At 40.6% G+C, this 15700-nt stretch overlaps 1 protein-coding gene across 4 annotated transcripts in view; it reads left to right on the top strand.

The window, feature by feature from the left end:
- Window positions 1-15700, top strand: part of Bend7 (BEN domain containing 7) — an 81004-nt gene that overhangs the window by 31315 nt on the left and 33989 nt on the right. For all 4 annotated transcript variants that reach the window (XM_076939468.1, XM_034510967.2, XM_034510966.2 and 1 more), the window contains 2 exons: window positions 2504-2775; window positions 12786-13011. In XM_076939468.1, coding sequence (XP_076795583.1) covers window positions 2504-2775; window positions 12786-13011 — 498 coding nt within the window. The remainder of the gene's footprint in view (window positions 1-2503; window positions 2776-12785; window positions 13012-15700) is intronic.

The following is a 15700-nucleotide window of genomic DNA, read 5'->3' as shown; positions in this document are numbered from 1 at the left end:
TTATAGAGACTGCTGAACACCTGGAAAGCCAGGGTTGTTTTTTAAATGTGACTGAGGTAGCAGCAGTAAATGAGTCTTGTAAGGCAGACTGCACGCCTCTGTTCTTTTAAGGGTCCCACAGCACCCGGTAGAAATTTGGAAGTCAAGGTCTTTGTCTAGTAGAACATTTTCTAATCGTCACAATTGGTAAGGAAAACAGAATTTTTATTTTGTTGCGTATGCAAAAATAACAAGACCCTCTGGACAACAGAAACTTCTTGGTGCTGTTCATGTGGAATAGCAGGACAGCAGCCCAGGCCTATGGTGATGGGTCTGCTGACCCTTAACACAGTAGTGTTCACAGTCATCTCTCAGAAAGTGCACTCTGTGCCAGCATCCCAGTAAGACCCTCACATTCGGTGATGTGGTTCTGATATAGGAAGCTTAGTACTTAGACACATCAGTCACCCACAGTCCCAGGTTTAAAGAAAGCAAAAGGATTTATTTCTGGGAAATATCTCTTTAAGGACTGAACTTGGTCTCATCCCAATGCACAAGTGAGCATTTGGTGGATGAGTCGGTAAGCTCTTGGCTCGCCTCGGCCCACCATGATAACCAGTGCTCTCGATGACCTGGCAAAGGTTGAGTCTCCTACACAACGGCCCCAGAGAGAAAGGTTACCTTATTCTGATCTGGGCTGCTCACAGAGGGAGAATTTCTTAGTACTTAAGAAAATATGCATATGAAATAGTAATGATTTATTTTGTTACTTAAGCTCCTTATGCTGAAATGGCAAACTATGGATTGCGCCCATGTAGATCCTTGACTGGAGTCTTTTTAGAATCTATTAAGTAAATGCTACCTTGTCACCATGTTTTCTCTTCTGAACCTTTGCAGATTAGTGAGACACGTGGTTCTGGAGCTATGAGGAATTAAAAAAGGATAAACCGAATAAATGACTCTCCTTTAATTTTTTTAAACTTAAAAAGGAAAATCATGTTGTGTGGGCAGATTTACTTAATGGTTACCACCCGTGAGATTTAGATTTAAATTCTCTTTTGAAAGCTTTACCTTTATTTTACAGGAGGACGTAGACCAAGCAGTGAGAGCTGAGTGCAGGAAAACAGGGCTCTTTCAAGACTTGCAGGAGAAGCAAGACTTGATAGCCTTCTGTCTGGACACCAAAAGCTCTGGAAAAAGCGAGCTTAGAAAGAGCTTGAGCCTGGGGGCTGCAGCTTAGCTGCTTCTGATCATGGTTTCTAAAGTCCATTGACCCTGGGGACTAGACAGGCTATCCTGGAATCAAAATGCATCTGACTGTATGCTGGAATCTCTGGAGAAACCTTGTAACAATATTGATGTCCTAGCCCTGCCCCTGGGCGTTCTGACCTACCAAGTCCAGGACAGATTATTAAAGATTGGCGTACTTTTCAAAATGCCCCACTGATTCTGAAGTGTCACTAATCACCACATGCATAGTCAAAAAGGCCACTATCCAGGTAGCTGCTTCTAGAACTTAGACACTGCCTTCTAGTATAGAGATAAAAACATATTTGAATCAGTAGAAAATAAGAGGAAGCAGTCTGTGTTGATGTGCAATTAAGGACTTAATTTTCATGTGGCCTGTGTTTATAGGTTTGTTTCTGTTTAGAAAAAAAAAGGCAGAAATTTCTAGTGCTCTTATTTAGGAAGCCATGTTGATAGACAAGGAGTTGATACAAATTGAAACCGTATTCTCCTCTGTCCCATTCCATCAGAGTAGTTGATAAATGCTCCTTCTCGGAGCGTGTCTGTAAAAGGCCAACTTGCCATCTCGGATTCTTAAGTGCATTTTCAGTGTGAGTACCTGGTCATTGTACTATTTGTAGATTTGCTAATTCACTCGACTGGTTCAGAACTGGTGCTCCCACTTCTCATTATGTAAGAGTGAGGGAGAGAAGCAGGCAGCCTGACTTGACACTGGAGGAATACAGTGTGCAGAGATGGTTGATGTGCGAGAACATTTGATGAGGAAGGATGACAAATGAGGCTTTTCCGTGTGCTCACCCACCCAGCTTTATTCTAGATAGAATCCTTCTAAACTGTTTCCTTCAGCCTTGCCCAGATGATCATGATTCTGGCCCTTGTAGGATGTCACTGATCAGCTGACCTCCCAGTGTCGTTAGGGCTTTTGCTAGGATGGGCTTACCAGACAGCATGGGCGTCTTATCTAGATTTAAGTTCTGGAGTTTCTGGTGCAGACCTTCCACACAATAACGAAACCATGCTTTTTCATAGCTCTTAGCCCTTTCCTTCCATTGAAGCCAGGATGCTGTACTGATCCAATGAGCCAGGGTTTTCAGAGCTATTTCTCCTGGTGACACTCTAGTGTTAGGACTTTAAGGTGCCAAGTGAGATGTATCTACCTGTTCTTCTTCCCGAGGGAGCCTTACCTCAGAATCAGTTTGTAAATCACAGAGACAGGCCAGGGTAGGTTTTCCTCAGACACAAGTGCCTGTACCATATTTGTGTTTATTGTCCACAGTTGGAACTCAAAACAGACAACAACCCCCAATTTCCCTTATATGCTCCCAGCGAACCGCCGTCTCTCGCAAGAGAAATAAAAAGAAAAAAGTGCTCCCGAAGACTGTGGAACCGGTGACGACTGTGAAACCAAAGCCCAGTCCCTTGGAAATTGAGAAGAAACCAGCAGCCGTGGCCACAAGGCCACCTTGTCTCCAAGCTGCAGAGCGCACTTCCACCGAGGAGAACCACGTCTTGGGATTTGGCATTGTTCTGGAATCGCCGTCCTCAGATGTAAGTTGATATTTTCTGGCTGCCAACCTGGTTGATAGAAGTTTCAGGAACCTTATAGTATTAAGACACTTTCCACCGAACCAGTTCTGCCCCAAACAAGTAGGTAGGTATGCATGTGAGAAAGAGGAGACTAGTAAGAACCTGAAAAATGTGTGTCTTCCCTGTCCAAAGATATTCCGCTCCGTATCTCTGAAAGAAGAGGGGTGCGTTGTAAATAATCTGCTCACTAATTTCTCTACGATTTTTAATTTCCAAGTGGCAGTTTTCAATTTCCTCAATGTAGAAAACTAAGGGAACATAATTAAATCCTTTGTAGATGGGCATAAACGAACAGAAGCCTACAGATAAGGTCATACCTTTGTGGAAACACAAACTAAGAATAAGAAAGGAGCAGCAGAGCTAATTCTCTTTTATAGATGCAAGCCACACTGCTAATTAGGTGGCAGTGCCATGCCATTTACTCCTCATAATGATAGGTTAACGCTCTGCAAAGGTTTGCTATTTTAATATCGCGGCTAGAACGTTGTTGCAGACTGGGATGGTAGATTGCATCTGAGATATCCATCTGACATGCTGTTTTATATTCATGGGCCCATAAACGAATTTCTGTCATAATGTGCTGAATTTGCAGCTGCATACTCTATTTACGATATATCTTTATCTGGAGTACATTTAGGTTGTGAACCCCAACTTGTTGTCAGAGTTCTTAAAATAAACAAGAAAAAGTGATCTTTTGTTACCAGATTGCATAGGATGAGGCTCCTGCTGAGAGCTCCCACAGACTCCTATAGGACTGAAGTTTTACCCTGCCTCCTAAACTTTAAATAAGAAACAAATTGCTGATTCCCTTAAGTAGTCCCTTGTGAGTTAGAGGAAGACACTTTGCTAGCTTATAGCTACATCTGGGCCCTTATTGGAAAGAATCACCTCACTATGTTTTCAATCTAGAAAATTCTTTGCACTTTACTAGAGGCATTTGTTTCTTGGTATGGGACCAGCTCGCTTGTTTGATTGTATTGTGTCATCACAATAGCTAAGGCCTGGTGCAGTTAGGCTGTTTTTGATAAACTGTCATATTTTCCTTAAATTTCTTAAAATTCTTTTCTGCTAGGCATTGGTATATTAGAAACAGTAGTTGAGACTGTAGATTATGTGCTGTGTAGGCATGTCTAGTGCCATTAATAACTGAATTTCCCCTTTTTATTGTTAAATTCCAAGTGTATTTTAGCGACAAATTGGAGGTCTGGTAAAGACCCTGTGTACATTGACAAAATAGAATTTTTATTACTTTTACCAACATCAGTAGTTATTTATGTAATACATATAAACAGTTTGCATTTTATTCATGGCTGGTTCTGGTACTTGTTACTAAAAACCGATATCTTTAATCGATAGCATGATTGTAAAGAAAAGGTAGGCAAGCTGTGTGTGTGTCGTCTTTACAATACTGTCCGACAGCACTATTGAATTCATGTCTTCAGTGCATAAGTGAGCCGAGAGCCTCACCTAGAGAACTTAACACCGAGTCCCAGTACGCACTGCAAAAATGCTGTCCATGGACAGTGCTCGTTGATGCCCATCTGGCTGGCCCGAGAAGCTCCTGGGACAAGGAATGCACTTGATTCCAGAAAAAATGGACTCTCTGTGCTCAAGTACCCAGCTTTAGGTCCCTTTCTAATCTTTTAGTATTTCTTAGCTATGAGGCTATAAAATGTTTAATGGAAGTATAGAGGGAATAATTCTTCTAATTTTTATAGCAATTATCCTATAAAACAAGTTGGAGAGAACACAGGAGATAGGAGTCTTGCCTTAGAAAATGAGCTCTGAGATCGTCAGTGTCAGAGGCCGTCAGTCGTGGTAATGGGCATTTTGTCCACTGTGTCTCGAATAGCTGAGTGGCTTTGGAAAAAAGCAGGATGCTTCCAGGAGAGAAAACCTTGATGCTGTACATGAGGTACCGTCCATCTTCATCTGGGGGACACAAAGGAGCCACCAGTAAAGGTTTCATGTAGAGGAACAATCTGCCTGTGGGAGAGTAGTGACTGGAGTCTATTATGAATGACAGACAGATGAAGAAGGGAGAAGAGGGAGCAGTGGATTTCAACCTGAGAGTCACAACCCCTTTGAGAGTCGACTGTGCCTTTCACAGGAGTCGCATAGAAGATATCCTGCACATCAGATATTCATATTATGATTCTAACAGTAGCAAAATTACAGTTATGAGGTAGCAACCAAAAATAATTTTATGGTTGGGGGGCACCACAGCAATCAGGAGCTGTATTATAGGGTCACAGCCTTAGGAGGGTTGAGGACCACTGAACTACCATTTAGGCAAAAAGAAAAGAGATCCCTATGGCTAATCAGGCAAGAGTGGTAAGCCTGAATGTGAAGGGAGGGCCCTTGAGGACAGACTGCTTGCTGAAGGCAAAACAAATGCCGGGCTTGGTTTTGGGAAGGAGGTGGGTGGCTGGCTCTTACTAGCAGCTTTACTCAGGGTAGGACCACTCAGCAGTCTGGCTCCCTACTCTAGACAGGAAGGGAAAGTGAGTTCAGTTCCTCAACGTTCTTCAGACCCAGCTGGCAGAGGAGAAAGAGTAGTGTCAAGCACCACACCTCTGCTAATTGCTCTTCTAAATTAAAAGCAAACAAACAAACAAACAACAAACCTGTGAATTGTCCTTAAAGAGTCACAATGTATTAACTCTTACATTAACTTGTCATGTCACACAAATGCAATTGTGTGTATTCACAGCACAAACCCAAATGTAACAAACAGCCCGTGTGGTTCTGGAGATCACTGTAGGCAACACGTCTTCTGAGTGAGGATTATTCCTCCCTCAACACAGGAATGCACAGAGCTCTAACCAAGCCCACTGAAATATCAATCCGTTAAATGATACGCCATATATGGGAAAATCCTACTGCAATGCTTTATGTATAAAAGGTCCTTAATATATGCAGTTTCCTTAATCCACAAATGACAAAATATCTACTCTTGCATGAAGTACCTTGTACAAAATAACCTTAAAAATATTGGGTCCAGATTTGGCTTCAGCTATAGCCCATTCCTCAGTGTATCTGGCATTTGCTTGCTCTGTCCCTCCTCTCTGCCCATACACCGTCAGGGCTCTAATCTAACTGGAGCAGTTTTCCTTTACAGAAATTTCTGTGGTTTTCACTGAGTTACTTCCATAATTGTGTATCCTTCTACCCCGGCTGCTCAAGAGCAGAGTCCTACAGTATGAGAGTGATAATACTCACGTGCATCCTGGGTGAAATAACTCATCTCATTTAATTCTTACTGGTATCTTCTTAAAGAGCGCCTGCATAAGTTGACAGGGTCAGATGAGACAACTGATTATCCACTCCAAGCCTATCATCTGCCCTTGTTCACTGTGGGAAACACCCTGGATGCCCAATCGAATACATGTACTTTTTTTTTTTTTTTTACATTTTTATTGTTTTATATGTGTAGGTATTTTGTCTTCATGCATGTGTGTGTGCCATGTGTATGTCTGGTGCCCATGGTGGCCAGAAGAAAATGTTGGGCCCCTTGGAGTTACAGACGGTTTTGAAGCACCCATGGGTGCTGTGAGTTGAACCCCAGTCTTCTAGAAAAGCACCCAATGCTCTTCTTAACTACAGAGCCATCACTCCAGCCCCCAAGCACGTTTCTTAGTCATGATAAGCACTCAGTAACTCTTTATGACTGATCATTACTTGAAAGGAAACCAGGTGGTTAGACTCTGACTCTTTAATTCTGTTTACTTGGCACTTTCTTAGGGCAACAGCGAGTGGTTAAAAGAACAAGCCACTAGCTTAGGACCTCAGCTGTGTGACCCTGAGCAAGTGAACCCTGTTCCTCACTCAGCTTCCTTCCTATAAATAGGAATAATAATGCTTTCCTCACAGAGTTGGCCTCCTGGAAGAATTGATGAAGCCTTCTATGGAAAGCACTTAGAACAGTGCCTGGCAAATTTTAAGCACTTGATAAATATTGGTTCTTTTTTTTTTTTTTTTTTTAAACCTTACCATTCCTACCTAAGTACCTTCAGAGGAACAAATGTAAATATGGTTAAGTGAATTTAGCTGTCTGTGTGAGTGATCGGGTGCACGTGAACAAATAGCACTTTAGGGAAGGAAATGGCTAAGGGTGTGGGGGTTCACACTTGGAACATGATTCTTTGACCCTTTTAAAGTTAACACTTCGATAGAGACCTAAATTACACAGAAGTGAAAGCAGAAACCCAAAGACAATTCTGAAATGCAAATATGTGATTTAATTCTTTTTTCATGAATTCACAACACAATGTTCTATGAGACCAAACAGTTGCTCACTCCGTACACTCACAGCCATTCAGTGCTGGATCTGTTGATCACTGTTTCTTAGGGAGATGTTACACCTGAACTACGGTAGCTTTCCGTTTGTCAGTGGTTGACTTCCATGTTGTTTGCTTTGCTTTGCTTTGCTTTATTGAACCACTCAGATAAGCTTTAAAAACCTATTCCATAATTTTTAATCATAGAAAATGTTTTTATTTGATGGAGTTATTATAAATACTCTCCAGTAATTCCAGATTGCAAAAATTAGAAGTTAACAGAAGACAAATGATGAATATTCATCAGTTTAAGATAATTTTGTTAATCCTGATTCTGTATGCTTAATTTTAAACGAATTGGTGCCTTCAACAAAAATAGCTTCTTAATTCAGAGTGCTTTTCTGATAACATCTTATCTCAATAGATAAAATGTTCTGCTAGGATCAGTTAAGGTAAACCATGGAGAACATTTTCCATGTACTCATTGACATTAAGGTGTATGTGCATGAGAGCCTCAGTTTCTATGGTGGGCTACTTGGGTTCAAATCCTTGCCTGGCTGTGTTAGTTGGCTGACCTTTTAACAAGTTACTCAACCTCCCTGGTCTTGGTTTTGCATGTGAAACTTTGGAATAATGATGGTAGCCACTTCATGTAATGAAAAAAATTGATGTATTCTGTGTTTCCCTAGAGCATAGACTATAATAAGTAACAAATAAATATCGATTATATCACTATTTTCCAAGGTGCTCTAAAGAGAATGTAATAGTCTTTGTTCTTTAAGGAATACATGGGAGGAGTTTGCAAACAGTACTTGCAGTATCGTAGGATACAAGCCCTAGAACAGACAGTAAAAATGTCTCTAGAATCTGGGAAGAATGGAACTTCTCTACTTGGAAGGTCAGAGACAAGAGTCTCACCACAGGCATCTTCTCAAAGGAGCAATTTCCGTGGAGTTAGGGAAGAAGAAGCGAGACTGGTCTTAAAATCTTACATATTGTCCATTTAGCTCAATAGTCTTTAACATAAATCAGGCCTTAATGTTCAGAATTATGATTTATTACCTGAGAAGGAAAAGGCTAACCACATCTCTGAAAGGCTAGACTCTCTCATTATGCAAATGCATGAAGAAACTTTTAAGAGACAAAATTGTACTGTCTTTTCTAAAATCTTAATTCTACCAAATTTTATCAAACAAAAGAATTAGAACTTTAATGATTTTTTTATCCTAGTCAATATTAAATATATGCTGTGATCATTACACTTGCTTTTTCATAGAAATTTTCTTAAGCATTTTTAATATCAGGCTTGATGAAGTGCAGCCAGCAGCATCTGTTCTGTCAACGTTGGGAATCCTCAGTCCAGCCACACCCTTAGGCTACACCTGTGCTGAGCTGACTAACAGTGCCAGAGGCCGATCCAGCCAGAGTCAGCCAGAGTACACTCCAGTCTCAGCAGGTCAAGTGCCACGAGGTACCATTTAAAAAATGGTGATAGTAAATCTACTGGGAGCAGATTTGATTTGTAGAACACAATGTTAATTTTTCTTATAAAAAAGATAACACTTGTGAGCAAAACAAAATCTGTTATGGGTTTTGTGTGTTTAAAACTTTTTTCTTTTGGGCAGTGGTGGTACATGCCCTTAGTCTCCCAGCACTTGAGAGGCAGAGGCAGGTAGATCTCTCTTTGAGGTCAGTTTGAGACCAGCCTGGTCTACAGATCGAGTTTCAGGACAGCCAAGACTACACACACACAAAACCTGTCTTGAAAACCTAATAATAATAATAATATATTTTTTCTTTCATAAGCTGAAACTTACTTTTCTAGAAATAGATCAAATACACTGCTAAATAAATAGGACAAAGACTCATTTTATATTGTAGTATTGCAAACAGGCAGTCTAACATCTTTTTTTTGGTGGGGGGGGAGGGTCAAGACAGGGTTTCTCTGTGTAGCCCTGGCTGTCCTGGAACTCACTCTGTAGACCAAGCTGGCCTCAAACTCAGAAATCTGCCTGCCTCTGCCTCCCAAGTGCTGGGATTAACAGCGTGCACCACCACCGCCCAGCTAACATCTTTTAAATATCAGTCCTATGTTACATTTTGCAAGGGCAGAAAATCCATCTTCCTCAGCCTAACCCACTTATTCAGCTAGTTTTCTTTAAGGCTCCATCCTGAGTCTTTCTGAGACCTGACCAGCTTCCCAACTCCCTGGTCCCCACCTCATATCACCTTGGGAAGACAACCTTGTGCATGTGCCCATGAATGTGAGTCTTGCACAACAGAGCTGAGAGAATCCTTGTGTATCATTTATTAATTTAACAGTTGAAAATCTGGGGCTAATGCCCAATAAAAGCATCTATGCACTTCTTTCCTCCTAACCAGTGACTGTATATGTAGCTTGTTAAGTGTCTTACTGTAATTTTGTACTATTATTATCCTATATAAAATAGCCTGTATCAGATGTGTTCCCCGAGTGACTCATATATGTGATCTCTTTAAGTGTTTTATGATATGTTCATAGGAACTTGTGGATTGCAGGGGACAGGGAGGTATCTTTTCATTTATCTTGTAAAGTCTATTACCTAAACTACTTCTAAGGGAAAGGAACACCACACCAGAAATGCAAAGAAACAGCATAGTCAGTGTAGCTGTCCTTGGTCCAGGGACATTTTCAAGAGCCTAGGACTCAGCAGTTTTTGCTCCCAGAACATCACCAGTATAAGATGAAATCACACTGCTTAAGGCATCTCCAGTACTGATCTGTTGCACTCAGTGGCTAGGGCACCTAAAGTGAGCGGGATGGCTGCACAGTGGGAATTCATAGTGAACCCTAAAAGTAATGACTGTAAACATTGTTAAGTTGTGCCCATAATTTGGATGTCATCATTTAAACATCTTTCAGTAACAGCAGACACTGCAAATTAGTTTATTCTCAGTCTTGGCTCCAGCATCAAATAACGAATCTGTCAAGGAAAGCCTAGAGTATTTTTTTTACATTGCTTATTTAGAAAAATGTTTGTTTTTATAACTGTTATCAGTAAGCAGATCTCATTTAAACCTCAGCCAATAAGCAAAAAATAATAATAATAATGATTCTACAACTAGGGAAAGTGTTTTAACCTGATTTTTAAATAATGCATGCAGAGTTGTGGTTCATTATATGGTAATAATGTACTATCATTATGCTTATAAAGTAGAAGAGATGGCAAGATTTCATAGTGAAAACAAGATAATTAGCATCATGTTTTTTTCATGTTTTAGAGCATAAAGTTAGCCCTCCCCCTCTTCCTTTTTCTTAAAAGAAGAAAAGGTACTTTGTGGCACCTTTAAACATGCCTTAGTGCCCTGTTGTTACCTGCTAAGAAGTCAGAACAGGAGTCAGGGAAAAAGATGGAGGGGGAAGGGCTGTGACTCAGCCACCTTTGCAATTATGTTGCTGTCTGTTGCAGCTAATCAGTCTGTGTGTTCCTCTGTAAGGTGCTTGCGAGTGAGTGAAGTGGAAAGATCAGCTTAAAATAATACTATTGGCCCAGCAATGGAAGATAGAACTAACCCAACAGCTTCAGCCCCGATGGCCCCTCTGCAGTCACAGGCCATATGCTTACAAGGCCATAAGAGGTCTTGGTGCCACAAAAACCTCCAGGTTTACTACTTTTAGGCATCATAGCAGGTGCCACAAATAATAACTATACTATGGTCTCCTAAATCTTCTCTTCAGGGTCCTGTTAAAGTGTCGTCCCATCTTTTCCCCTTCCTTTTCTCAGCCTGCCTTTTCTCGCTCCCTTTCCTCTACTCCCAGGCAGCCAGTCCTGCCTGACGTCAGCACTAACAGCCCCTGCTCAGATCCTCTCAGGTAGTGTTGCTCCCACCCTGCAGTGTATGCGTGGCGGACTGAGATCAATCTATCGTAGCTGCAGAGCCAACCTTGAATCCCTCCCATAGAAGGCATTTGGTAAGTTAGGTACTGAATCAGGTACTCATTCCTCCTGGAGCCAGCAAATCATCATTCTAAGATACTGGTTTGTGCCTAACCACAGCATGAGACTTGCAGACCACTTCCTCTGTAGAGGGGAAGGAAAACTTGGGCCTGGACACTGAATTCCTTCCTACGAAGCACTTTGTTTATTCTGGTACATATCTGCTGGATGCTGCCTGGATTCTTGGCATGCTAGATATAAAAACTATGCATCCCAGCTAGATAAATGCAGGGCAAAAAGTGCTGTAAACACATTTCATAGAAAGTACTCTGCAGACATTGAGAAGGGAGTGGCTAGTTCTGCCTGGTGTTCTATTCAGGCTGGTGTTTCTGAAGCTAGGGTGCTTCAGGGAAGTCCTCCAGGGAAAATTTTTGGAGTCTCAAAAGTCAGATGTCTGTGTTTTAAGTGCCCAGAGTTACAGAAATGCAATAAATTGTAGTTCTTTCCCTGTCTTCTCTTGTGATGTAAGAACTCCTGTTTCACCCTAGGAGGTCAAATAGCATAGGATACACTTGTCAGAGGGGTTCAACAATTCTACATGATACAGGAACTCCTGTCAAAAACCTGAGATCAGTTCATTTAGAATCAGAGTTCACAGGATATACAAATTATAAAACCTTATGTCAGATTATGATGGTAAAATTCTCTCCACTCTAACAATTCCACACTGGGTTCCTTGACAAGGGTTCCCCCAGTGCTTGCTGTGTGCACATCCATTTGCAGGAGTTAGATATTCAGCCTCTGGCTCCTGTCAAGCTCCTCTAGACCTTTGACCAGCAAGCAGCAAGATGCAAAAGTCAGGGGCAAATCTGACAGCACTGTGTTTGCAGTGATATTTACCAGGCATTCAGAAGCCGAACATTAAATGGCCAAGTGGAACTGAAGAATGGGGTGACTTTCTGGATAATCCAGAACAAAATTCCATTTTCAAGGGGCAGGGTCCAAACACCTTCTTTACCTGTCTAAACGGTGTAGGCTGTGTTCTGAATGCGCTTCACTCTATAGTGTGCTGAGCACACAGTAGGACAAACAAAAAGAGTGAGTTCTATTAACCAGGAGAGACTCCGACCCCAACTCTCACATCTAAAGGGCTGCTTTTCAGAGTTGCACATATGACATCTGGAGACAAGTTATGATTGACAGTGTGTACCACTTGTGTAAGGAGGACAGTCCTTTCACTGTGACTAAGTCCCATCCCCTGACATTTTTATTCATTTGCATTATCACCGTTTGTAGGTTTCATAGCTGACAGGAGGGTCAGGGACATGTGGGTATAGTCCTGCATTTGTCACCTTAAATGAAAGCAATTATTTGACATTTGAATTATTTTGAAGTCATTTTTTGAAACAAGCTTTTTAGGCCTTAGTTTCACCATTTACAAAATCAGAGTGTTGCATAGAGGTGATTCATGTCTTTTTTCCTATAGGATTGTATTACTGTGTAGTTACTCTGCCTTCTCTAAAGTATTTGTGTGACCAGAAACATGTAAGACTTACTGTTGGAATTATAGCATCTCTTTTTATGAATTTTAAGTGGTCATTGATTTTATAAATTGCAAAATCTGGTACATAGAGCTGAGACTATATCATTTAACCACTGATTTTTCTTTTCTTTCTTTTTTCTTTTCTTTTTTTTTTTTTTTCACTTATGCCCAAAGTAAAATGCTTCACATCTTGCTCTTAATGAAATATTTCTCTTTTTATTTTTTTGGTAGCCAGAAGTGCAACTTGCTGAAGGCTTCGATGTGTTTATGCCCAAATCTCAGCTGGACTCTATACTGTCAAACTACACTCGCTCAGGAAGCCTTCTGTTTAGAAAACTGGTGTGTGCGTTTTTTGATGACAAGACTTTGGCTAACTCCTTACCCAATGGGAAGAGGAAAAGAGGGCTCAATGACAACCGGAAAGGACTAGACCAAAACATTGTCGGTGCAATAAAAGGTTGGTCTGCATCGTTTCATTTTATGGATTCTTTGTTGAGTTTTGCCTTCATTCTATCAAGGTAAATGTCAAAAAAAAAAAAAAAATACTAACTAGACACTAATTTAATTTGTTGTTAGCAACCTCCCCATGGGTGTGACTCCTGTGTGTAAGCTCTGTAAGCCCTCACCTTAGATACTCTAGGATACTACTCAATGTGATGATAATTCCTGAACATATAGCTTCAGAACCAGTTTTATCTGCTGCACAACCAAAAATATTTGGTAAATGGAAATATATTTTTTTCCAAGAACTTCATCAAAATATTATTTTGGCAAAATTTAAAGCTTAAAATTTTAAGTGTAAATAAGAATAAAACTGTAGTATAAGTTTTATAAAGAAGTACATCTCTTGGGAGGCTTTGAAACTGTACTCTCAGAACATTGCATCTGAAGATCTTTTAAATTATAAGTGAGGCCACTTATTGTCTCTCCCCACATATTCCCAGCCAATGTGGTCCCTTTTGTAGTATGGCATGCAGTTCTACTTGTCACTCGGAGGGACAGTTTTGGTTCTTGCCCTTCACCTCCTTTGAACATGTGTCTGTTCCACCATGGTTTGGCGGGTACATGGATATGTGTCTTCATCCCTAACCCCTTCCATATCTTATAGCTAGCTCTTCCCTGTTCAATATCTGTTCCAGACTGTGGTGACTTTAGGAAAAGAAGGATTTAAATGTTATTATCAAAAAGAATATGCTCCAAGTCTCATTAAACACACCTGCCATGAAAATGAATTGGAACTTAACCTCAAATCTGAATGTTCTTCCCTGGCTCGGTCTCTACCTTGTTGTGACTGTCAGTGAAGCTGACTCGGGGCTTGCCCTGCCTCCTCCTGCTGGCCTTTATCTTGCAGAATGAGTAAATGAATTCAATAATGCTTAAAGGATACTTGGAAATTCACAATTAACTTTACAGAATAATCTAATTTTTAAATGGAGTTAGCAAGTACCAGACACCCTTTGCTCGTGGCCAGAAGGACATAGCCTTCATTAACAGGACATTTCTCATAGTCTGTCAGAATTTTTTTTCACTTAGAGTGACAGTTGAGTTCTATTAAATAAGAAGCACCACAGCCTTTGCCATTTATGAAAAGGATGATTCAGCCTGTGGTGGCACTAAAAACAAGATTATAGATTTTGAAAACCAGTCAGTAATGTAACTAGGACTCTCTGAAGTGAAGGGGGAGCTGTTTCCATCTCCACAGACTGGGCCTTCTCAGACAAGAAGGCCAAGGCTGCTGATATAGTTCCTCGGTACACACGGGCATTGGTTTGATTTTCTTTCTTTCCCAGAAGAGTCTATTAACGTCATAAGGGCACTTTGAAATTGGGAAACTATAAATGACCACATTTCATCTGTGTGACATTAGTAGAGCTTATATAATAGATGGTAATGAAATACATCATTACAAGTAGACTGGTGCATCAGGCAAGGGTTTAAAAATCTGTTACAAATAGTAAGAGACGAGACATTAGACAAGAGTTTAAAAATATACTGCACATGTTAAAAGAAGATATACGTTAATTTTTTCCAAGCTTTTAATAAATATGGTAACAAGGTCCCTCTTCCTAATATAAGCTAAAGCAAGTTAATCTAATGAAAGAACTCAACATTTCCAGTCTGCCCACAACCTTATTTAAAACTCTGTTCTATTTTTTATTCTGTTGCTTTCACAAAACACATATTTTGTTATAGACATATTCTGGTTTTTTTCTCTAATTTCAAAAATTTTATCCTGATAAAAATCTAATTCATAAACTGAAAGTATTCCCACCCACTTCAGAAGAGTACCCTGTGCCTTCCTGCCATCTTGATTCAGCTATGGAAACAGCACCTGCCTGCTCTGTAAGACACTTTACTTACTTATTTTACAGGATTTCTTATAAGCTCCTTGAAAACACACTTTGTCTGAAATGTTCTTATTACATGTGCCACTTGTAGGAAGTCAGGAGACGCCACTGCCAAACTTGTTGATCTATGATGACGTCTAAGGGAGGGTGGGAAGCTGCACATGCTGGCAGAGGCTTTGTTGGAGCTTCCCTCCTGCACCCTGAGACAGGGCCCCTGAGAGGAGTCCATTGTCATCATGTCCCTGTAACTCCCTCATCATTTTATGTCAGATCACAAGAGAGGACTAAAAAGTGACATCACACACAGACTGTTACAAGCTAGCACTTATTCTTTGAGCTCACTGAGCTTGCCCCCAAATTCTTTTCTCTCCCCTAAGAGGAAGAATTCAAAGCACTGGCTGGGGTATTCACTCTTCTTTCTGTGGCTACTTGTCTTCATACCCTGCCTGCTGTTAGCTTATTTCCTACGCAGTCACCACACTTTCATGGGATAAAGAGAAACTTTCCCTTCCTCTACTGCTTCTGTAAATGCATGTTGACTGAACGAGTAGGCAGAGCTTTTTTCTTTTCATCCTGATGTATGTCTTCACCGATATAATGGGTTTAGTGCCAAATAGTTTCATACTTCATATAACCAGTTTGGAATGACAGATGTCAAAATAACCCTTATAAATGTCTAATAAGTGTAGTCAATAAGTTGCCAGTGAAAGTAAAAAAGTGGAAACCAAAATTTAATATAAATCTCTTAAGACCACACCTCTCAGTACATCTTTCCTTGTCATGGTTTTCTTTCAATGG

This window comes from Arvicanthis niloticus, chromosome 8 (genome assembly GCF_011762505.2).
Source record: "Arvicanthis niloticus isolate mArvNil1 chromosome 8, mArvNil1.pat.X, whole genome shotgun sequence".
NCBI classification, from domain to species: domain Eukaryota; kingdom Metazoa; phylum Chordata; class Mammalia; order Rodentia; family Muridae; genus Arvicanthis; species Arvicanthis niloticus.
The sequence above is the reverse complement of the archived record's forward strand: the minus strand, read 5'-3'. Positions and strand labels throughout refer to the sequence as shown.